General features: G+C 36.6%; 1 protein-coding gene across 2 annotated transcripts in view; it reads left to right on the top strand.

Moving 5' to 3' along the window:
• Positions 1 to 25,369, top strand: part of COBLL1 (cordon-bleu WH2 repeat protein like 1) — a 175,417-nt gene extending 150,048 nt beyond the window's left edge. For both annotated transcript variants that reach the window (XM_055398008.2, XM_088829801.1), the window contains exons 8-15: positions 5,290 to 5,443; positions 5,918 to 5,992; positions 7,502 to 7,630; positions 10,514 to 10,748; positions 11,758 to 11,852; positions 15,284 to 16,998; positions 19,157 to 19,333; positions 24,098 to 25,369. In XM_055398008.2, the coding sequence (XP_055253983.2) occupies positions 5,290 to 5,443; positions 5,918 to 5,992; positions 7,502 to 7,630; positions 10,514 to 10,748; positions 11,758 to 11,852; positions 15,284 to 16,998; positions 19,157 to 19,333; positions 24,098 to 24,184 (2,667 nt within the window). In that variant the 3' untranslated portion in view covers positions 24,185 to 25,369. The remainder of the gene's footprint in view (positions 1 to 5,289; positions 5,444 to 5,917; positions 5,993 to 7,501; positions 7,631 to 10,513; positions 10,749 to 11,757; positions 11,853 to 15,283; positions 16,999 to 19,156; positions 19,334 to 24,097) is intronic.
• Positions 25,370 to 25,647: the final 278 nt, after the last annotated feature.

Here is a 25,647-nt window from a genome sequence, read left to right as displayed (position 1 = left end):
GTTCTTAAGTCTGTATGACCCATGTACTGGTCTAGAAACACAAGTCCATTTGCTTTTATTACACACCCGTATAATAAAGGCAGGGGGTAAATCTTACAGAATGAGGTTATAAAACATGTGCTCCCCGCAATACATTCATGGCTTTGACCTTCTAACATGGATTCCCTCAATTGTCTTCACAAATGCTATTAAAAATAGTTTAACATTTGTGATGCTGAAATATGTATATTTTGACAAATTTTAAATTATTTATCCATAGAAATATAAATATCCTGTACCAAAAAAAAGGTTAGCTTATTTTAAGACCTCTAGGGTGATAAATGAAATACATGAGTTTATTTTTACTCTGTCTTTGAGTTATTAGGTCCATATAAATTTGTGAATCTCTGTATATACACTTCTCCCTTTTTTAATTTCTGTGCTATCTGCTTTATTATATTATAATGAAATTTTAAGAGCTCTCTTAAACAGATATAGTTGCCTGAGAAATTCATGTTGTGACTGCTTTTGTCAGGTCATAGAAAAGACCAATAAATGACTGGCTGGGAACTTGACCTGAAGGGGAACATGAGTTGTTTTCAGATGACATGAAAGCAATCAGTCCAGAGATGGGAAGCATGGTGTCAGCATAGAATTAGGAGGATCAGATGCAGCCATGGCTTCATGCATTCACCAGTTACTTACTGATCACCTACTGTGTCTCTACTGATAAACTAGGTCTGTGAGAGGAATGAGGCATACTTGAATAGGGCTTTATGAAGTAATCTCATCAAGAAATAAAATGACATTTTTACTGCTTTTGATATTTTAGATCAATGTTTCAGAAAGTGAAGTGCCACATTGTTTTAGGAGAATTTTTGGCCTTCTTCCTAACCATCCCTAAATTTGTTACTTTTATAAGATGGCAAGTGAACATTTCCAAACACAGACACATCATCATGAGGTTTTTATTTAAACTTTATGTTCCACTCAAAATGATATTTAAATACCGCTGATTGATCACTACATTCCTTTCTCATCTCTTATTATCAAGGGCCTTACTCCTAATTATTTAAAGGTCCAAGCAGCATATGGGTGAGGACCCATCCATATGCCCATCTAGGTGAGGTGTGTCGGGGGGTGACCCTCTGATTTAATCAGAATTGGCTTTAGTGACTCAGAATCAAAATCTGGGTTTGGGTGGCAGGCTTTAACTCATTTCATGCTGGATTTTGGAGACGTCTAAAGGGTTGTATAGAAGGGACCGGAGTAATGAGAGGAACGGACATTGATGGTTGCAGCTATTTATCAACTGGTACAGAGGTCTAATGTTTCAGTTACTGAAAAGGTCAGCCTGGTGCCACCCTGTCTGACCCCTTGTTAAGATGACTTAACCTTAGTGAGAGGTGTGTTCCGCCAAGTGCCTGCCACTGTGGACCGGACTCTGCTTCTGTCCCTGTGAGATGATCTGCCTTCCACTTTGGTACCTAACAGAACTGGCAGTGACAACAGATGACTCAAAATTTTCTCTGGGAGGGCAGGCTTTCTTCCTTCTCTGACAGAAATATTACAATATTTCAAAAGAGTAAATTTGCTGAACTTTTTATGGTGTGTAGCAAAACATAATGACTAATAAACATCTTACGAACTAGACTGCTTTCCTTAGCTGTACTTACATTGTCTCATAAGATTGGAATGGCCCAAGCTTTACATACTCTCCAAGTTTATCAGGAGCCTTTATTAACAAATGAAGAAGGCAATTTTTGGTTCATTTCTCTCATTCATTCAACAAATATTTTTCGAGAAACTTCTATGAACCAGACATTGTTCTGGAGATACAGCAGTGAGCAAAACAGGAGGAAAAAACATCCTTACCCTAAGAGTCAAACCTGGTGGAAGCAACAATAGACAAAGTAAACAGGCCAATCCTGTAGTCTGTTAGAGAAAGATTAAACATTGACGATAAATATCCCAGGTGGCACATATTCTACCCCTGCCAATGTAGAATATGCAAGAGATGTGGGTTCAATCCCTGGGTTGGGAAGACCCCCTGAAGTAGGAAATGGCAACCCATTACAGTTTTCTTGCCTGGAGAATCCCATGGACAGAGGAGCCTGGCAGGCTATGGTCCATAGGGTTGCAAAGAGTCAGACACGACTGAAGCCACTTAGCACAAGCACATAAATCAAGCTAGGAAGAAAGACAGGAAGTGTGTGTGGGTGGGGGGAGGGAGTCAAGGAGGAGCTCACTGAGAAGTGTCACTTGAGAAATGACGTGAAGAAAATGAAAGGGTAAGATGTTAAGTTACGAAAAGTGCATTCCAGGGATAGGGAACAGCAAGGGCAACCATCCTGAAGTGAGAGCACTCCTCCTGGCACATTCGAGGAGCAGCGCGAAGGCCAGTGTGGCTCACTCCGCTCCACACTTGGAGAAGGAGGTCAGAAAGGTCTAGGTGCTGGGTCACTGATAACCTTAGAAGTCGTTACAAGGACTTTGGCTTGTCTGCATCACTTGGGAAATTATTAGGGGGTTTGGAACAAAGTGTTTTCACCTGATTTTTTTTAAGATTTATTTATGGCTGTGATGGGTCTTCAGTTGCTGCATATGGGCCTTTCCCAGTTGGGTTGAGTGTGGGCTTCTCATTGCAGTGGTTTCTCTTATTTCAGAGCACGGGCTCTAGGCATGTGGGCTTTGGTAGTTGCGGCACTGGTTCAGTAGCTGCAGCTCATGGGCTCTAGAGCACTGGTCCCGTAGCTGTGGCTCACAGGCTTAGCTGTTACCTGGCATGTGGGATCGTCCCAGATCAGGGATTGAACTGGTGTCTCCTGTTTTGACCAGGCAGATTCTTTACCATTGAGCCTCCAGGGAAGCCCCTTGATTTCTGTCTTAACGGGCACCTTTGCTGCTATGTTGCGGAAGGACTGGAGGGAAGCAGTGAGGAAGCAGCAATCCAGGTAGAAGGTTCCCAGTGGTGACTCAGACTCTGTGGTAGCAGTCACACTGGATGAGCCAACAGGATGGACTTGATGGGCAGTGTGAGAGGGGGTAAGGAAGCGTGACTCCACAAGTTCTGGCCTAAACAAATGGAAGAATGACTTGCTTTTTATTGAAACAGGGAAGACTGTGAGAACAGGATTATTTTTAATGGGGGAGATGAAAGGAGGGATTATCAGGCTCTTAGTTTTAGACTGCTGAGTTTGAAATGGGCTTTGACACTACATGAAGATCAGACAGAGGTCCAGGAATGGAGACATAGTTTGGAATCACCAACATATAAATAATACAGAAAATAAATAATATAAGTATATAAATAAATACAGAATATATATATATATATATATATACACACACACAAGGTCCAAAACCTGTAAATAATATAAATAATACAGAAAACCTAGAGATAGTGGTGATTACTAAGACTGAGCATAGATATTCAAGAGAATATGTCCAAGGACTAGATGAAAAGGAACCCATACAGAAAGTTCAGATGTATGCAGAATAAGGATATAGTATTCTGGATGTAAGAAAAAGGAGACTTTAGAGGATGGTCAGCTATGTAATGCTGCTAATATGTCCAATAAGTGAGCTCTAAGAAGTAACTTCTGATTTAGTCAGGGAGGAGGTCATTGATGACTTTCGCAGTATAAAGTAAAAACTCAGTTTTCTGCCAGTATAGGGAAAACCCAGTTTTTTCCTACTGTGTGTTTCTTCCCTGAGTCTTCTCTGCTACTCACACAAAACATTTCACTTCTGCTCACCAGATGTGTGGAGGTTTTCCTCCACACCACCAAGCAATTTTTAGACACCAGCATTCAACTCAATTCTGACCTACCTACCCAGAGACAGCATGATTCCATAGGATAAGGGCTCCATCCCACAAGCTCGCCTTCCCTTCCCATACACACTTCTGACACCAGTCACAAGCCCTGACCAACCAGCTGTTGATCAGAGGTTCCAGTGACCCTCTTCTTGAACTTCAGATACCATTCCCAAGTCCAAGTTGTTACCTATACTTCTGACTGACTAGCTATAAATCAGAGGTTCCTTAGACCCCTTCTCAGGTTTAATTAATCTGCTAGAACAGCTCACAGAATTCAAGGAAATACTTGCCTATATTTACCTGTTTTTTAAGGGCTATGATAGAGGATATAGATGAACATGTAGATGGAAGAGATATATAGGACAAGGTATGTGGGAAGAGGCGTGGAGCTTGCAACGACCTGTTCAGGTATGGCACTCTCCCAGCAGCTCCACATGTGCATCAACCCGGGAGCTCTCTGAACTCCATATTTTTGTGATTTCATGGCAGCCTCAGCACACAGGCACGATCAGTCATTAACTCCATTTTCAGCCCTTCTCCTTTCTCAAGACAGTGAGGGCAGGGCTGAAAATTTCAGGCTTCTAATTGTGACTTTCCCATGACAAGCCCTCATTCAGGAGGCCTCCAGAGTTGCCTCATTACAACAAAAGATACTCCTATCACCCAGGAAACTACAAAGATTTCAGGAGCTCTGGGTCAGGAACCAGGGTCCAAAACCAATATTAGAACAAGAGATGATTCTAGTGTTCTTGTCACTTAGGAAAGTTCAAGGGTTTTAGGAGCTCTGTGCCAGCAACAATGACAGAGACCTTTATGTATTTCTATTATGTCACAGACAGGAATAGTTTTAATGGATCAAAGATTGAGAGAAGTCAGATTGGAGGGGTTCAAGTGGCAGATGAGAAATGGGAGAAAAAAAATTATGAATAACTCTTTTAAGCAGGTTTGTTGTAAAGGGCAAGAGCAAGATGACATGGCAATGTGCCACGAGGCACTGGTCAGCCTGCTGACAGTCACATGCTGTGAGTGTGAGCGTCAGCTGTGTATAGAGTCAAGGACCTCAGATGACCTTGCTTTTGGTAAACATATAGATTTTTGAAATGTTTGTCATTGATGTATTGTGCTAAAAAGAGCAAGATTAATCAAGCCAGTCCCAATGTACAAATTTTCTTCCCTTTTTCACTTCTGACTTTACTCCAGTAGTTTCCTCTAGATTTTTCTTTGGAAGCTAGTTTTTATGAGTCATGTACATTTTAATTAGTTGTTTACATGCCTGCCTCCCATTCTAGCCTGACTTTCTTGAGAAGGGCCATGTTTTATTTTTCTTTACATATCCATTTCTGGCACATGGCAGATACTCTGTAAGTGCTTTCTGATTCGTGAGCTCTATGTTGGCATGTGATGTGTTTGAATGGAAAGGTCAGTGTCTTCCGAAAGCCTGCTGTTCATTTTTGAATGGAGATTCCATTTGGTCGTTTTGTTTTCTATAGAGTTCCTATGGAGCAGGCAGGGTGAGAACGGGTTCTCTGCAGCTCAGCAGCACATCTGTTGGGAATTCATCTTTGAAAAGGACAAAGCGAAAAGCACCTTCCCCGCCCTCGAAAACAGTCCTGCTGCAAAGCGATGAGAACAGTCATGTGACTGGTAATGTTACTCTTCCCATTAACATTACATTTGTGCTGTGTTTTCTTTAGACAACAGAGATGATATGTTATAAATCATGTCTTTTTATTAAATAATAATAGTACTTAGACTTAACTTTTAATTAATTGATTATAATAGTAATACTTAGATAGCCCCTGGTTATTCTCGCCACCTTTGAAAAATCTGCAACCTAACAAAATGTAAAACTGTACAGCTCCATGATCCTAAAATGAGCATATTATAATTTATGAGTCTATTAAGAAAGATGCTGTCTTTCCAGGATTGACTACATGCAGGACTGGGAATCTAACCAGATTCAGCAGTTTCAGAGCTAGACAAGTAAAGTGGCTTCTAACGAGGCTAGGGCTCTCTCTTTCTGAATTAATACACGTCACTCAGTCAGGCTGGTGAGGAGCTGTTTCACTGGCGGAGGTGGCCTGCCTGCTTGTAAGCTATGTCTCTTCCGTCCTCTAGCCGTGCGGACAGTACCTGCAGTTCCTACCGACAGTGGTGTAGAAGTGAGCTCTTCTGAGGGCCCGTCCAGCCCAGGTATGACACCTCTGTCCTCCTGTAACCACTGAGCGAGAGCTTCCGGTAGAGCTGAGGAATGAAGTTAGAAGCTACTTGTAATGCTCTGTCCATAAAGGAGATACAGATACTTTGACTCCATTTCCCACCAGGGAGGGGCTTCCCTGGTAGCTCAGTTGGTAAAGAGTGCCCGCAGTGTGCAAGATATGGGTTCAATCTCTGGTCGGGAAGATCAGAGAAGGAAATGGAGAAGGAAATGGCAACTCACTCCAGTATTCTTGCCTGGAAAAGTCCATGGACAGAGGAGCCTGGTGACTATAGTCCATGGGGTCACAAAGAGTCGGACATGACTGAGTGGCTAACACCCACATTATACAGTATGAATGAAAAATATTCCCCTCCTGAGCTCAGAGCATGAAATACAGCAGTCAGAATTTTAATTCTGTGATGGCACCCTGAGTACTTTTCCTATAGGTTTCCTGCTTTTCCTTATGCAATGTCAGGTTGCCATTTATTAATCTTCTCCCCCAGAGGAACAACACATCTTAGTTAGGAATGTACCTTGGTGTGTTCAGAAGAAAACTTATATGAAGATATAAAGTATCATTCTTTATGCAGCTGTCATAGGTGAATTCATAGTGTCCTAATCTAATGGTAAAAAATTTACTGTGAAATATTTATTGTTATATGGTTTTATTTTGAATTCTCTCTAAATAAGTAAAATTCCAGTAAAAAAAATTCAGCCTAACACTGTTTCCTAATATTTTAAATAACAGCTATTTAGTAGCTATTATAGGTATGATAAAATCTCTTATTCCTTAGACTTCAGTTCAGTTCAGTCGCTCAGTCATGTCCGACTCTCTGCGACCCCATGAATCACAGCACGCCAGGCCTCCCTGTCCATCACCAACTCCTGGAGTTCACTCAAACTCATGTCCACAGAGTCAGTGATGCCATCCAGCCATCTCATTCTCTGTCGTCCCCGTCTCCTCCTGCCCCATAGAATATTACTATGTCAGTACTTTAACATGGAGATAATTTGATAGGTATAAAAATTGCTTAATATAACTACTTAATTTTTATAATTCATGTTCACAAATACAGAAAAACTCAGGAGCACCCAAGTGCTCCTGAATCATTAATCCTTAGGTGATACTTAGGAATTTAAGATTTTGACATAGAATTCTCCTTTCCTCTGCGATTAAAAACACTATCATTAGGTAACTAGTAATGATTTTTCTCAAGTCTTACCCAGAGTAATATCAGTAACACCATTCTGTTTCACATGGAAATGTATTAAATAATATCAAACTTTATAAATGAAATGAGAGGATTTCTAAAGTATTAGAGAAAAGTGGCTGCTCTTTGGATTCCGCTTCATAGCTCTTTCTCCTTCTGTTCCTTCCCTCCTGCACGCTCGTTTCTCTTATTTAATGCATGGCTAATTGTGAGGTGACAAATACAATTTCTTCCAAAATGCTTCTCGGTCTCTGCTTGCTTAATTCTGTTTTCTAAGTGCCATCACCACAGATTTTACTTCCTTGGCAGAAGCCTCCCTCGGCCCTGGGAATGAACAGTGTGCTGTGTCCCAGCTGCCCGCCGGAGCCCCTGTCTCGGGGTGCCCTGGAACGCCTGAGGCTGCTGCCACATCTCTGCCCTGTAAGTTACCTGGCCTTTCCTCAGTCTCTAAAAATGAAAGAGAAAACAGCTCATGTAACAACCACAATAGTGCCTGATACAGTGAGCATTTTTCTGAATAAATGAATTTTTTAAAGTTCACAAGAATAGATTTAATCTAATACAATTCTGTTTTAGCAAAGGGTGGTGTTTATCAAACAATTTTGCCATTTTGACCATTTCCAGGAAAAATATACAAGATGTCCCAAAAGGCTTAGTGAAATTTTAAGCTTTAATAACATAAGATGCTACAAACTAAGTTTATTTGAATTTCTTTTACACAATTGAATTTTGTGAATTTTAAATATTTTAAATTTTATTTTTGTTTCAATTTTGTAACCTTTAGAAGGATTGAAAAAATTGTGGTAAATATATTCAAATTATAGAAAGCTAAGTAAATGTAAAAGAAATTTCAATAATTATACTTTCAAATGATATTTTTGTGAATTTTTTTTAAAAACACACTTTGGGAGTTGTATCTTCAAACTACACTAAAGGTTTGGATATTCTGTTCTTTGAAAGTGAATTGTCTTCCCTTAGAATGTATGAAGCTGAAATACGATAGTTGCGGTATAACATCTGTGAAAAGTATTCATTGTTCACAGCCCCCACCTCATTTTGTTATAATCATTGTCACTGTTGTAGTTCTAAAATTTGGTCATTTGACCATAGTATCAGTCTATTAATACATTCAAAACAAACTTCGTTTAATATTTTTTAAAGCTTGAGAAAATCTGTACTAATCAAATAACAAAGTGTGAAAGTGCTCTTGGATGATTAGACTTATTTTTAAAAGAATAACAGCCTTTTCTAAGACTTAATGACAGGAATGCATTTATTTAAGAAAGCCTACATAATGCTTGGGCTTCCCAGGTAGCACAATGGTAAAGAATCTGCCTGCCAATGTAGGAGATGCAGGGTTCAATCCCTGGGTCGGGAAGATCCCTGGAGTAGCAAATGGCAACTCACTCCAGTATTCTTGCCTGGTGAATTCTATGGACAGAGCAGTCTGGTGGGCTACACTTCATGGGCTCACAAAAAGTCAGACACAACTGAGCATGCACACATATAATGCTTATAACTACTAAGTATAAAACCCCAGAAAAATAATTTGAAAAAACTTTTGAAACATGTGACTCATTCTTCATACTTTAGGACCAGTTTTTCAGTGAGGACCTCATGCTTACAATTGTGTATCTATATAAAATACTTGTGATTGTGAAGAGAGAAATGGGGAGAAAGATCAATAATTTGCTAAATGTTACCTCAGTTAATTTCAGAAGAGCTTAACATATATCAAAGAGCCATCTATAAAACACACTTGCATCCATAATGGCCATTAAGTTTTCCTGGATACATTTTTAAAATTATGTAAATATGCTCTTACTATATAGATGTCATATCTATACAGTTACTTTAAAGGCATAATATTGTACATTGGCATCAAAATAACTATTTCATGTCACGATAAAGACTTGTATGTATAAGTATGTGCATATATTTATATATATGTTTACTTAAAGTCAAATTATTTATTTTTTCTTAGTAATCTACTTTTCAATTTATAACAGAAATGTTGTTAAAATTTCCCATATTTATTAAAAATCACAAATGGCATACTAGTCTTTCTATATGCTTTAAGATAAATACATTTTAAGTATTTCAAATATTCTTCAAATATATTAAACTTTTTGTTAAATTTTGTAGATGTGCAGATCACTACAATTCAATGCTATACTACTTTTTTTTTCCTCCCCCAAATGGGGCAAAATTAAACTTTGTTCAGCTGCTATTGTGTAGGTGGAGGTACTGAATTACATTCAAATAAGCAGAGATCCAAAACCTCATTCGTTGGTTTAAATATACTTTCAGAACTAGTGTGGACACTAACCACTTAGGATGGCTCCTTGTCTTTTACCCTGTTGGCCATTTGTTGTTAGAACTAAGAAATAATAATAAAACTATTTTAGTCAACAAAATATTAACCACAGCTATTGAAAAGAATCATACACAACACACACACGTATTGATATGGGACAACCTTTAAGATACAGTTGAGTGAAGAAAGAAAAGTTGAAAACATCAGCTACAGGATGTATATTAAATAAACCAACAAGAAAAAGAGAGAGGAGGAAATATATGTATATCTGCTTAAAAGGTATATGCTAATTATACTTTGATAATATAGAGAAAAGACTTAATTGAAGTTGCCTCTGAGAATCAAACTCAACCCAGGAATTAAAATTAATTTTCATGCATAATGCTTATTCTATTATTATCTTAAAAACTGTATTAAGCATCTATGTAAGTGGCTTTTAACCTTGGTTACACACTAGAATCACCCAAAGAATCTTAAAAATTCTTGGTCCTGTCTTTCAGAGATTCCAATTTAACAGATGTATGGTAGAGGTGAGCATCAGTATTTTTAAAGGATGCTCAGACAGTTCTCAATCATAGTACTGATAACTACTGAGTCAAACTTTGTAATTACACTTGTAGACTATCTAAAAATTTATGTTCTTTTTGTTTACATTTAATGCTATTGGATCAAGGTAAAAGTCATTTAAATTGAAAGACACATTCTTAAATGAAATATATAACTTGAAGTTTATAAGCTTAAATAACCTTTTTTCTACCACAAAGAAAACCTAGAGCGATAGCATATTATTTTTAGAAATGCACGTCTGAGATAATCTGATTATACATTAACATAATTCTTCACCATTAGACAAGTATCTTACTGTTAGCTTTGAATCTGAATTTAAAAGAGTCCAACTAATTATTATCTTAAAAATTCCTTCCTTGTCAGAATTGCATAGGATGAATGAGACTAATATTTAGGATTATATCTTAATTTCTTTGTAGCTGGAATAAGCTCTGATTATAGCCTTGAAGAGATAGATGAAAAGGAAGAACTGAGTGAAATGCCTAAAGATGAGGCTGAAAGTACTTCTCTGAAGTCACAAGACATTCCTACTGTATCTACTGATATAATAAATACACTGAAAAATGATCCTGACTCAGCCCCTGGCAGTGCTACTGGGGAGTCCTCACAAAACTCCAAAGAAGAAAAACAAGGAACTAGAAACACAGATGAACAGTAAGTAGTCTGTGTGCCAGAAGTGGTGGTGGTGCTTTGTTTAATTGATAGTAGTCTTCTGAAATACAGAAATGATATTTTAAACACAAGTGAAGTCATTTCTTTAGTTTATGCTTTATCCCTTTTACCATCATTAAAAAAATTTTATTCAAAGGGTATCTATTTACATGTGTGGTTTTAAATAAAATCAAATCCAATGGTTTTGGTGTCCCTGTGGCAGATAAACCACAAAATGTAGTTATTTTGTATGGATATTATTAGCATTTTTGTTTGTGTTGTGTTTGTTTTGCCTGTTACCTATTTGGCCTAAATTAAATATTTAATCTCAATTTTCACCAAATACTCCTAAAGAACTTTTACTGACTGGTTTATAAAATAATTCTGCATATTAGAATATGATGTTAAGCGACTAATCATTTTTACAATCAATTTTGTGAAGCAGAGAATGCACTTTCCCCTTGGTTCTAGAAAGTTATAATAAAGTACAGTTACATTCTGTTAGAAATACCACACTATGAATAAAGATGAAATCAAGAACGTAAAATAAACCATTTTATCAAAGTTTTACTATAATTTGCTTGAGATTGTCTCCAAATTAAACTCCTCTCTCATTAAAAAACAAAACAAAACCCAGTGAAGTTAACTCACATTCTGACTTGCCACAAGGTGACCTTGCCAGATGTAAGGGAAATGTCTATGAAAGTAAATTTCATTTAGCTCCTTTTTCTTTAAAAGATAATTGATAATAAGAAAAAGATACTCTCTTGGGGAAACTGCCCATCTTACCAAGCTTCTAATATCTTGCTTTATTACAGGGCCACAAATGAAAGCTAATGTTTCATAGCACCATTTCCTCTTAGCTGTATTTTTTTCTTTGCTATTAAATTTCCAGTATTTGGCAGACAAAGATGATTGTTCCAGTCTGTCTGTCTTTGGAAATTATTGCCTGTTTTATTGTGTGTGTGTGTTTGAATAGTATCATATATAATATACAATATCATTTTTACAGAAGGCCACACATTATGGTATGTAATTCAAGTGACAAACAGAGGGTAGCTGACAGTGTAAGAAACCTGAAGTCACTGGACCCAAATCAAGAGAAAGGTGAGTTCCATAAGCACTAATAACTAACTTTCATAGCACATACTATATGCCAAGGACCTTTCTTAAACACTTTATATGAGCTCATTTAATCCTGTATATTAACTCATTTATAGGTAGTTACTTTAGTCCCATTTTACAGATGATTGATCCACAAAGATATTACATAACTCACCTGAGGTCCCCACAGTAAGTGGCAGAGCTCAGATTTGAACTCAGGCAGTATGTGTTCAATATGTGTTGATTCCAAAATTTGCTTCTCACTACCATGTCTTATGTTGTTGTTGCTGTTAAATCTTAGAGGTTATCTAACTTAGCTCTGAATCTTACTGATGTATACTCTGTGCATACTTATGATCTACTTCTTTTTCCTTCTACTGACTCCCTAACTCAAGCCTGTTTTATTTCATAGTCATGTTGATATACCTTAGGTAAAACTTGTCTGCCTGATATTTCAGGCTCAAGCCACCTAATCATGTAATAAAGTTTATCAGTATTTCCCACTCCTCCCCCCATACCTCCAAATCAATGTAGTTTATTCTTTCTCACAATATATATATTTCACTCAGTTCTATCATTAGGCCTATGGTTATTTTATTATTATCTTTTTCGGGAAAATAATCTTCACCCATTCAACTATTATCCAAATCCTGCCACTTCACTTATTCTGTTGCTTGACTGCTGGAAGCCAGGTAGTTCTGTGTCTCAACTACTTGACTAGATTGACAGTCTTTGATCAGAGAAATTATATCTGATACTTTGTTTGAATTCCTTATGGAACCTAGCAGAATACTGAGATAACAGTTAAAATATATAGGTAGGATTGAATTTCAGAAAAATGATACTATACAAATCAGAACTGCAGTGAATACACAATGATATTTTAAGGGTATATTGAAGGAAATGGCTTATTCTCAAGTCCAATCTATTATGTTAGTACATAAAACTAGGTTAAGATTCATAGAAAACATAGAGAGAGATATATGCTGCTGCTGCTAAGTCACTTCAGTCGTATCCAACTCTATACGACCCCATAGACGGCAGCCCACCAGGCTCCTGTCCCTGGGATTCTCCAGGCAAGAACACTGGAGTGGGTTGCCATTTCCTTCTCCAATGCATGAAAGTTAAAAGTGAAAGTGAAGTCGCTCAGTCATGTCTGACTCTTTGCGACCCCATGGACTGCAGCCTACCAGGCTCCTCTGTCCATGGGATTTTCCAGGCAAGAGTACTGGAGTGGGTTGCCATTGCCTTCTCTGGAGATATATAGATACATATATAAATCCAATAGGTATTGGATTATCCCAGTGTCACAAATAAGATAGATATATATAGATATGTCATTTTATATATGTGGTATGTGTTGGTTAATTTGAATGAATGTCTTTGATTCCTTTTCCTTATGGTCAATAACCTCCTGAGATACAAGTGTACAACATATACTTGTACATAATTTCCCCATTTTTTTCTTCTTGATGCAGCTTTTTAACAACATATATTATGATGGCAATAGCATTTCTGTTGAGAAGATGTGATTTAAAAGCTGCTTACTGTTTAAAATCATCGTAAAATTAAATCATTTTTGCAAAGATCTGGGTATCATGTTAGTATTAAGGTCCCAGGCACATTTCTGTAATATACTTATTTTGATTTCCACTTGATTTACAATGACCACTGTCAACTCTGGGTGGTTTTTAAAATAATTTGTTATCCTTAGAACTAATTTTATTCTGCTTTTCTCCTTTTTTCTTTAAACCTAAACTGTGTACTTATCTGAATGATCCTTTCATCAGGTTGTTGATGTTCGTGTCAGTTTTGAGTAGGGGAAAGTATAGTATAGTACAAAATATACCTTTTCCCTCTACTGGCCATTCCTGAAAAATAGCCTGTCTATTCATTGACATTTTGTTTGCACTATCAGCAGATATGTAGCAGGACAGACAAGCTAATGGATTCAGTAGTGATTCTAGGCCTGACAATCACTGAAATTTTTGAAATTTTGGTGAGAAATTCAGTAGATAATGGTAAAGTAATTATAACCCACAGAAAATGTGAAGAAGTTCTAAATCCAATAAATTAGGATTTATTACAGGGAATTTCATTAAAAAATATATTTTCATAATGATTTACCTTCTTTTAGAAAGTGTTTCCATTCTGTAACTGGGATATATCTATATTCAGTGGAAAATGAGAAATAAGCAAGAGAAAAGGAAATACATTTAGGCTCCTTTTTTCTTTTCATTTTTTACAGAGGATCCATTTTATATTTTAGACAGTGAACTTTTATCTTATAGGTAAAAGTGAGTGATTATAAAACTAGAGAGAAATACATGACATTCTTTCACAATTTGATATCCAAGGCCCACATTTCACATGTGCTGAGCAAACTGTCATATTTGAAAGAAGAGGCCACCAAGGATTTTGAAGAAGAGGGCTAGCTGGTTCTTCAGAAGAAACGATTCTTCATGGTGCTTGTACATATAATCAGTACAGGACACAGGGTGCACATTCATGAGCCTCTGTCTCCTTCCAGATGCCTCATTCCAACTCTTTGCCATCATGTTGTTGGCTGGCAACTGTTGCTTTGTTAACCCAGACACTGGCAAATGATTTTTGTTTTCAGGAGGTCTGAATTAAAATTAAGAGGAAAAGTAGAGTTGGGAGAGGGAAGTTTGTTTTCTCTACCTGGATTGTGACATGAGAAACATAAAGTTATCTTTTCTCACAGAGAAAAAAATAAAAACCCACATGGTTGTTTTTAATGTAGTTGAAACCACCCACATTGTGACCGAAAACAAAATCCTCTAAAATTATTTAGCAAGGACACCTAATTAGTAAGACAATGAAGTTAGGTTGTTTTTATTTCAGCTCTTAAAGGTAAGGTTTTGTGGTCTGTCGTAAGTAAAACTGATAACATTAAATGGGAAACAATCCTAATGCTAAGTATGAAATATAAATACTAGGGATTATAGAAAAGACAGAATCAAAATGGAAAAAACAGAACAAAAACATTTTTAAAAATTTGTCAGTGTCTTTTGTCATTCTTAACAATGACTGAAATATGGTCTTCACTTAAAATCATAGCTATCTTCTATGAGTACTTGTTTTGGGCAATACGGTATCCTAATAAGCATGTTACATAAGTAATATATATTTCATAGTTTTGTTTTTGACATCTGAGGCTCAAACGGGGTGAGTAACACGATGTGGCCCATACACATTTTAATTAGTCAAGCTGGATTCCTGACTCAGGTTTCTATGATCCCAAAGTCCACGCCACTTTCTCTGTATGCCATTACCTGTATAATCACTGTATCATTGGTGAGCTGAATATTTATCTGTAGAATTCAAACCAACCTATTCACTTTGGGGGAGGGTGGGTACTGAAAACTTGCACTTTTCTATTTTTTTCATATACTTTATATTTTTTCTCTCAGTAGATCAACATGAAATAATTGTCATTCCAACAAACACAGAAAATAATATGAAAAATGGAGTGAGGAGAACAGAAATCACTGTAGCAGGTGTTGCCAAATATAATAACGTGGACAAAGAAGTTGACAGACCATCAAATTATCAGGCATATAAAACTGATACTGCTGGACGTTACAAAGAAAATCATCTTGCTGTTTCATCGGCACCAGATCAAAACCTGATTCAACCCAGTGTAGAAAAGTCAAAAATGCAAGATGCAGCAATTCAGACAATCCCCTCCTGTGACAGTTTTGATGGAGATCAGCAAGATCATAATTTGTCTGACGTCAAAGTTGATGAAAGTGTGCAAACTTCAAGTAACAACAAATCAACTCAACACTTATCTTTAAGCCCACAAGATTCTAGAGATATCTCAGGAGAATTCAGGAGTCAGGGCCCCCTTGTTGTACATACAGAAGAGCAACTCACTATAAAAGATCCAGCTTGTGCACATGTTAATGACAATCTTTTGCCTCCTGTAGATGGAACTGATAAAAATTCAACAGCTTCCTATGTAAGGAATTATCCATTTTACAGACAAGATTATAATCCCAAGCCAAAACCTTCAAATGAAATTACAAGAGAGTATATACCCAAAATTGGGATGACTACTTATAAAATAGTGCCTCCCCGATCCCTAGAAATATCAAAAGATTGGGAATCAGAAACCGTAGGGTATAAAAATGATCAGGAGATAGATACTTTAGGGAAAAAAGACACCTATGAGAATGTGAAAGAAACTACAATCCAAACAGAAGATCTCGTCATTTCTGAAAGCCCAAAGGAGTCACAAGCAGACCTGAAATCAAAGCCTACCCTGAGAACAGAGCATCAGATGCAAAGTGACGAGAGCTTTACCCGCAGCAGAATGGTGAATCCTCTGAAACCTCCCAGAATGATGAGTGACACTGGCACAGCTCCTTTTGCGCCAAAATTGGAAGATATAAACAATATTTTGGAGTCAAAATTTAAATCACGGGTTTCAAATCCCCACTCCAAACCAAATGCTTTTTTCTTGCAGATGCAAAAAAGAGTTTCAGATCACTATGTGTCATCTGCAGCCGCCAAGAGTGTTCAAGCTGCCTCTAATCCTATTCCAAAAGAATTAATAAAGAAAGAGGTGGAAAGAGATACAGTACCTCCTCCAGAGCCAGCTCTTTCTCCCTTAAGTAAAACTATTCAATCTCTTCCACAGCTACAAGTTCAAAACACTGATGGTGACAGCAATCAGAAGCCTACTGAAACCTCTCCTCCTCCCGTGGCCTCTCCCCTTCCCCCTCCTCCCATGGCTTCTCCCCTTTCCCCTCCTCCCGTGGCCTCTCCCCTTCCCCCTCCTCCCGTGGCCTCTCCCCTTCCCCCTCCTCCCGTGGCCTCTCCACCGCTGCCTCCTCCTCCCGTGGCCTCCAAACCTGTTCCTCTTCCCAAGAGTCAGTTAGCAACACTAAATCTGAAAACTCTGAAAACTTTTGGCGCCCCACGACCATACTCCAGCTCTGCTCCTTCACCATTTGCCCTCGCTGTGGTGAAACGGTCACAGTCTTTCAGCAAAAGCTCTACAGAGTCATGCAGTGAGGAGGTCAAGGGTGCCTCTGCCAGAACTCCAACTGATGCAGAGAAAGGGAAGATTCCTTCTGTAAATACATTTGGGAACATGCCACAACTAGGTGTGAGTGATAAGGTAAATGTAACCTTTTATAAAATAGGGGATTGTTATACAACATGACTTAAATGGATTTAACAAGCATGTGTGTTACTTAATTCATGATCTACAATCAAGATGCTGTAGGGGAAAAAATGAGTAGTAATACATAGAATCTGATTATTTACTCTCAGTCATTATAATTCATATAATTTAATCAGATATTACTATAAGATCATTATATAATCACCTCATTAGCAAATATTTAAAGTTTCTTTGCTCATACATTTGTGTAGTGTACTATAGTTCTGACTAGTTTTCTGTGTTTTGCTTATCTCAGTTTGTTGAAAACTTTCCTGGATGTTCTGGTTTACTTTATTTTCTTCTCCAGTTCTCCATAATAGCAAAATTAATTGTTTTATTTATATAAAAACACAAGCAGCATCAAAGACTAGATAAAATAACCAAACATATCTCAGCTCTGTACTTTGTCATATACTCTCAACCTGAGCTTACCAAATATTGTTATATATAATTTAAATTAAAATCAGAGTTTAAATATGTAATTTTCCAAATTTTCCGTTTTGTTAATTCAGTGTCAACTTTCCAGTTATATGTATGTTGACCAAAATATCACTTCAGTTCAGTTCAGTCGCTCAGTCGTGTCCGACTCTCCGTGACCCCATGAATCACAGCACGCCAGGCCTCCCTGTCCATCACCAACTCCCGGAGTTCACTCAAACTCATGTCCACTGAGTCGGTGATACCATGCAGCCATCTCATTCTCTGTCGTCCCCTTCTCCTCCTGCCCACAATCCCTCCCAGCATCAGAGTCTTTTCCAGTGAGTCAACTCTTCGCATGAGGTGGCCAAAGTATTGGAGCTTCAGCTTTAGCATCAGTCCTTCCAATGAACACCCAGGACTGATCTCCTTTAGAAGGGACTGTTTGGATCTCCTTGCAGTCCAAGGGACTCTCAAGAGTCTTCTCCAACCTTAGTGATGTACAAAAAGGAGAATTTGTTGATTTCATGTTGGGTCAACTAAATGATATAATTTTCTAGATTCAAATAGTATAGTTAGAGGATATAATTCACAGTATGAATTATGATAATCCCCATGCAATTAAAAAAAATACATTGTGTACTTTTTCTGATAGTGTTTAAAGAATACTTTCATATTTGTATGACAGTTCCAGAAGTATTTTATGCAATTTTTTAAAACACTCCCAGAGTAACTGAACATTAAATATGTTGCCAAGTAAAGATTTTTCCATAATTTAAAGCAATATTTACCTTGAAAAATATTTCTTTATATTTTGCATTTTTATTACTTTGATATCATATCAGGAAGAGATATATGATCTAGAGAGTAATTCTTTACTTGGGAGCAAAGCCTGTGTTTTTTTCTTAGAATGGAATACCATTTCTAAACAACAGAAGCTTGATTTAGATAATACAATTTTTGAGCCATTGCCTGAGTTCTGTTTAACTCATCTTTTATAGAGATATTTATTTGGCAGTTTGAAAAAGACATTTTTAAGATTGTTTGAATACAGTTGCCACTGAAATCAGTTACTAAATATTCCTAAGAAGTTTAATTAAAATTTTGATTCTTAAATTTCTAATATTTATTTTCAGTCTCATGGGAAAAATAAAACATGGGCATCACTTCGTCCCAGTGACTTCCAGAAAGACAAAATAAGCTGTTACATAGTCATTAATACTCCTTTATTAGAAGATGTGTTAGGTTCAACCAGTATGAAATTGCCAATATTTGTCCATTTGTACCATCAAAAATAACTTCATAATACTAATATATTGGAATTATGAAAATGGGTTTGTTTTTGTGTTTTTGAGTCTGTGGATTTTTATTATTACTTTGTCTCTTCTAACCAACTCTACTGAAGAAATCAGCATTATTTCATTTACTCAAGGACAGTAAAATTACCACTGCATTTGTGAAACAAAGAGACCTACCACTTTTCTTCCTTAGCCTCCTGAGTTCAAAATGAGGGAAAGTAAGGCCCTTATCTTCCAGCTGAGCCTGGCATCAGAGATAACTCAGTGGATGAGGAAATAGTTTAAAGCACCAGTGCAGCAAATGGGGGTTCTTAAAGAGCTATTGATGATGAAAGTGTTTTGAACACTGGCCCATTCTTCACCTGGTATTCATATAACTTTCACACTTATTTTTATAGGAAAATAACTCTGTGCATAATGAACAGAATCCTCAAATACCATCTCCAACTGACTGCCCGTCGTTCACTCTTAAGAGACAAAGTTCTTCGACATTCCAAAGCTCTGACCCAGAACAGATCCGACAGAGTTTGCTGACTGCAATTCGTTCTGGAGAGGCTGCTGCCAAATTGAAAAGGGTAAATTTTCTTTATCAGATGGGTGACATTGGGTTTATTTTCAACACTGTCAAACTAATACTTAGGGGAAATTGTTTTCTGGCTTTTAAATCTGAATAGGGAAGATGCCAGAAGTTCCTCTTTTATAAGTCAAGGGTCATTTTTGAAGTATAAGCTGAGAGAGTCCAGAGTGTTACACATCCTTAAAACTATGTCAGGTCTATTTTCCAAAACATGGGCCAGGTGCAGAAAGCAAGTTTTGCTCATTATTATATAACTATATATAGAAAGTGCCCTGGACTCTTATTTTAAGAAACTGTGTTAGCACAGTAAGAAAGAGTCTTTTGGAAAGAAAGTCCTTCCTTTACTCCAGAAAAACTGCGCTATTGTAAGAGCCTGCAAGTTTTCAGTCCTGGCTCCTATAGTAATCAGTTACTAACGTACTGATTGGTTGGTTAAGGGGGAGGAGTTTTATAGGCCAAACTTAAAAAATTTAGGGAAAATCTAGGGAATTTAGATGAGACCTAATGCAGAAATTCAAGTTTTAATAATGCACTGCCAGAGTCGAGCTTTTATTGACATGTGAGAGAGCAAGGTGATGCACTCTGTTCTCGGGTAAACACCAGAAAGCATCACAGGGAGTTATTACAGATGAGTTTCCTCACTGTCGCCCTCTTCCTCTGAAACAGGAGGTAGTGAAGCCTCAAGCCTGCCATCATGACTTGGACTTCCCAGAGGTTTCAGTTTCCCCTAAATGTCTTTCCTGATCTTCCCTTAGTCATCTTGGTTGTAAGTTCTTCAACACCAAGACAAGAAAAGTACTCATTATTTCACTGACTCCCTAGGCATTTCATTTTGTGAATTGCTTTTCTAATCATTTTAGAAGCTATTTAGAGAAGAGTAAGACACTTGTTGAGCAAATTACTGAACTCAACAAAAATGGAATTTGCGAAGGAACAGGAATGCTGCAAAGATAGAAAAAGGGGGAGGCATTCGTGAGTGTCAGTCAGCTTCCTAGTGGGTTTCAGTGGAGCCCTGAGTGACAGCCGTTTGCCCAGAGGACTTAGCATTCCCATCTGGGCAGACATGGTGACAAGGCAAAATATTGTGTGCTGTCAGGAGTGGAGGAAACACAAAGGAATAATTCAGGGGGGTAGGTCTGAATTTCGTAGATTATTTGTAGAATTTGAGTTTAGGTCCCAGGCAGCAAACAATAGCAGCAAAAAAGGAATACTGAATTTGGTATTTCACAGGTCATGACATTTATACTTTTTGGGGGAAATATGTTCCTGTAAATAAATTGTACATTCTCATTCATGAAAATAATTCTGTTTCTAATCTTATAAATTAAGGATAGAGTTTCAAAGTTCTCAATTCAGTAAATTTGATAAGCATTTTTTAAAAACAGAAAAATACCAAACACTGTACTAGATACTGAGGATACAAAATTAAGTCAAATGAAGCCTCTGCCTTCTGGGTGTTCAGAGCCAGGGACTGAGAACAGCGGTTCCTCAGGCTCATGGCAGAATAGAAAATAACTGCAGTATCTTTGTATTAAGTCAGTGGATATGTTATTAATAATCAGTTTCAATGAACTAATTGCAGAAAATAGTGCATTACGTTGGAAATACCTTTTGGCCAACAGAATCATACAGGCAGGCAGTTGTATACTTGGTGTGTTATGGGCCCTGATTTGGCAGTCTCTCCACAGACAAAGCTCTCATTGCTTCCAGAACGAGCTGGATGTGAGTCAACACAGAAAGCAGGCCCTAAATGATGATCCTATAATTGTATCCTATTTATTACTCATTACTTTAGGTTCTATTGAATCTAAATTTTATCTTTCAGTAGGCGGTTATTGATAGCTCTGACTCTCTATAGTGCCAGCTCCTAAATTCTGTTTAATGAAAATCCCTTACATAATCCTTTTTCTTCCTCTAAAGACATGGGGTCTAGTGGAGTTGATGATATCTACATGCCGTGATTAGCATCTTCACTTCTAGTTATATATGCTAAAAATGTGTTTCAATGTGCCAAGACTCAAGAATATTGTTTGTAATAGCTCCAAATACATATAACCTTAATATCCAAAAATGGTAGAATAGTGGTATATTTAAAGCATAGACTATCAAATGGCAATAAATTGGATAAGATATACTAAAGATAACAATGTAGATAGAGACGTAAATAAATGATATGTGTAAAGTTGATGGCATGCAAAACTAAATTATATAGTGATACATGCATTCAGTTAAGTTCAGTTCAGTCGCTCAGTCGTGAGCAACTCTTTGCGACCCCATGGATCATAGTTGGCAATTATTCCTAAAAGTTGGGAAGTAATTACAAAAGTCACAATAGGGTTACTTCCAGAAGGGAAGAAAAAGGGTTGTTAAAGGTTTATTGGAGCAAGACTGGAATGTAATTTAAGAGGGAACCAAAAAAATTAGTAATCAGGATAAATACTGTATTTTCTTTTTTTCAAGATAAATATATCTTAATGCAATATTTTTAAATATAAAAATTAATGCAAAAATCCATGATAAAGTCAAAGTTTTAAATAAAGGCAAGATCAGGAGGGAGCTGGAGGTATTCTTTCTCTTGACCTGGGTGGTGGGCTACATGTTGTCTGTTTTCATTGTGCTGTTCAATGCACGTCTCTGTACATGTATTATATTTTAAAAAACTGCAGAAGGTGGTAGAGATAGACACAAGGCTCTAATTTCTTACGCTTTTTTTCTTTCTTACACTAATTTCTTTCTTATGCTTAAGTCCCAAATTTCTGTGCTGTTCTGAACATGTCTCTTGGTTTGTTTTAAATTCTAACATTTCTTTTATAGAACAACAGTTACAGTGCCAAACAAAATCTCCAGTGATTTTGACAGTGGGTTTAGACTGTTCATCAGAAAGTTGGCTCTGTGTTTGCCTGTATTTTGGCACCCAAATGTTCACTTTAACTCCAGGTACCAACCTGCCTTATGGCTCTTGTTCATACTTGAGCAATTAACCTTCATTATATAGTTGGTTCACATTAGAACAATTATCTAGTTGATAGCTCTAGTGTAAATGTAGTCATGAATTTTCATGTTTCTGAAGGCTTTTTTTTCCTGTACCTTACCCTCATCTCAACCTGCATATAATCATGGTGATTTGTCTTATCTTCATATAAAGCATTACTACATCCAGCACAGTATTTTATAAAATGTTTTTGATGTTAAGACATACATATGTGTTTTTGTGCTTAGTTGCTCAGTCGTGTTGGATTCTTTGCAACCCTATGAACTGTAGCCTGCCAGACTCCTCTGTCCATGGGATTTCCCAGGCAAGGATACAAGAATGGGTTGCCATTTCCTACTCCCAGAAGCTGTATAGTGCAGCCAAAAAAAAAAAAAAAAGACTACACAGAATTGGTATGAAAGAACCATAGCTTATTTGCCTCTCATTGGTAGACATTTAACTGGATTCTAGTTTTTTACCCTATAAATGATGTTACAATGAGCATCTTGTAGATATTTAGAACCATCTGTATCTTTTTTAAATGCTTAAACCAAATGATCTTTTACTTTACAAAGAATGTGAGAACTGCAGTTTTGGCAAGAATTACAAAAATAACCCCTCACATACAGACTTTTCAGATCAAGACTGCATAGCAAAAAGCCATTACCTGTCTGTTGGCTGTACTTGGAAAGTAATCCCACATAAGTACTGAAAAGGATGCAGACAAGTGTTCTTCCTCTGGTGACAACTTTTTTTCCTTAGCTGTTTTGTTTCAGGTGGATGGTTGTCAACCATTCTACTCTGTCCTGGGTTCCTAAGATAGTCAAGAAAATTGATTAGTTTGGATTACTTATCTTTGTTTAGTAAAAGGCAGGAAATGAAGCACCAGGAAACCAAAGCCAACTAAAGTTGCCAATTTTATTTTCCTTTCCACTGACTTACTCTGTTGCTAGGCAGAATCTGGCCTTTTGTACTTCAGTTCTCTGCTTGGGAGAAGAGGATAATGTTTGGTTAAGAAGCTAAAACTAGTCAAATTATAATCAAGAGATAAATCATTTTTTAAAAATACTGCTATATTTTACATGTAATATTTTAAAATGTTGTACCTGCTATATAGAATCCAGATAATTTTCTTCTACATTCTTATAAATAATGTTGGAATTTCAAGCTATTTAGGAAATTTTTAGTGTTTTTTATTTACTTACAGCTTGTAAATAGGAAACTTTGCCATAGAATTTTGGAACTTAGGAATGTATTTGTAGTTTTGGCAAAACAGTCACAGGTTTGACATTTTTAGCCCTTCAAATGAAGGCATTTTAAAAACCAAAGCTATTTTTTTCTCATAAATAACGGGTACCTGGGAGAGAGTAACTTCAAGTTAATATCATCAATATGAAAATTACAGAATTCATTGCTCTGTGGGATTCACCATGTTTTTCTACATTCTCCAAGGTACTTTGAGGGAACCAGAATTAATCTAGCTAAAAATGCACTTTAACAGCTTGGCCTGCAGTCTGTTTATGCTCTTGTCCTTTGAGTTGATTTGGTAATTTTGTAAAGACTAAGATGTGTTAATGGATTATTTAACTTGTTTGTTGTGGAAATAACTAATTTTTAATTTCATGGTAGAATGAACATTTATTCTTGATTATTTGAAACTTATTCAATGACATGAAATGTTAGTATTTACAATTAAGCAGAAATTAAAATGTTGGTAATCGATGAAAAATCAAAATTAGACATCTGTCCAATTTTACATTGATGGCTGCAAAGTGTTTTTCTTTCTCTTAGGTTACAGTTCAATCAAATACAATATATGTGAATGGAAAGTCAAGACTCAGCCATTCTATGTCCCTTGATGCCCCGGATAACCATTAAATGCTGCCCTGCCATGCTGCAGTTCACGACCTCTACTGCGCAGAACAATTTCATACTGATGGAGAATGTTAGCAAATGTATATTCAGATATACACTAATATATTATCTATTAAAACATAAGAATTTGTGCTGTGACTTTTAATGCCAAAAGAAGAATTACCAGAATTTATAATTTATAATAATGTTTGACCTTTTTTGCCTTAAGAACTGAATATGCTGCTTCAGAACTTTAAGACAAGGTGTTGATAACTCATTTTTTCAAATGAGAAATAGTCACTTTTTGTTGATTTCACTTATTTTTCACTTATTAACACATTATCTACAATGGTGACTTAGACAAAAGGATAAATTAGGATTCATAGACTTATTTATGTGACACCTAAATAGCTAGGCAAACATAGATCTGACATTTGCTGCCTCAACGTTACAGTTTAATGGAAATATTTTTAAGTTATATTAAAGCCTGTTTGTGCTGAAAGTTTGATCTAGAAAACTAATGATATCAATAAGTATATTCAGTTTAATAGTTAATGATGAATCACTTAGTGTGCAGGTTTTATCTTGCACGCTCTCTATGTAATTACAAAATCAGTGTCAAGTTTATGGAAAAGCTCATAGTATTTTAATATTTTATTAACATGGACACTTAAGTTTTTTAATCTTTAGAACTTAAGTTGCTCAAGGAGAATTTTAAATATTTCCTGTATATAATTATAACATTATTGACACAGATTTTACACATTTTATGTGCCAGAAGCCTTAAAAATCTTCCTGTGAAAATGTTGATATATTGTGACAATTATTTCAAATTCGATATGTAGAGAAGAATAGGGGTTAGTTTATGTCCATATTGGAAAACTTTAAAAGATTACTTGGAGGTTTCAGAAATCCTGGTTTTAATTAAAGTGATAAAGTCATTATGTAGTTCAGAAGCTAATATTCTAAATAATATATATTTACATTAAAGATAAAATTGTTAAGCAAAACAATGCCTAACTTGTTGGCTTATGATTCTGGGGTCTGGAGCTGGTTGATGTTCTGTTCCTACCTGAAGAATTTAATTGCTTGCTTATTCTAAATGCCTTGTCAAACAAACTGATGTTACGTTAGTTACTGGGATATCGGCCTCTTTGGAAAATATGTTGATTTTTTCCCCTGTTTAATAAAAGCAAGTTATATATTTGGGATGCTTTTTTAAATGCAGTGTGTGTCAATCGGGTATTTCTACATTTCACCTGATCTCATCTCCTTCAGCCAGTAAACATTATACTGAGACCGTGCATTCATCAGGGCTCTCTAGTATAGGTAAGCCCACATGTTCAAACTCCAAAAACCACTACCACCACCACAACTAGTGTGTATAAGCCCACACATTCTAACTTCAAAATGCATAACATGGTTGGCAGAGTTTCTGACACAGGGAAAGTACACATTAAGTTAAATACTGCTGCTATTACCTTGAA

This window comes from Moschus berezovskii, chromosome 2, assembly GCF_049115385.1.
Source record: "Moschus berezovskii isolate FMDL1 chromosome 2, NW_MosBer_1.0, whole genome shotgun sequence".
In the NCBI taxonomy this organism is placed as follows: domain Eukaryota; kingdom Metazoa; phylum Chordata; class Mammalia; order Artiodactyla; family Moschidae; genus Moschus; species Moschus berezovskii.
The sequence above is the reverse complement of the archived record's forward strand: the minus strand, read 5'-3'. Positions and strand labels throughout refer to the sequence as shown.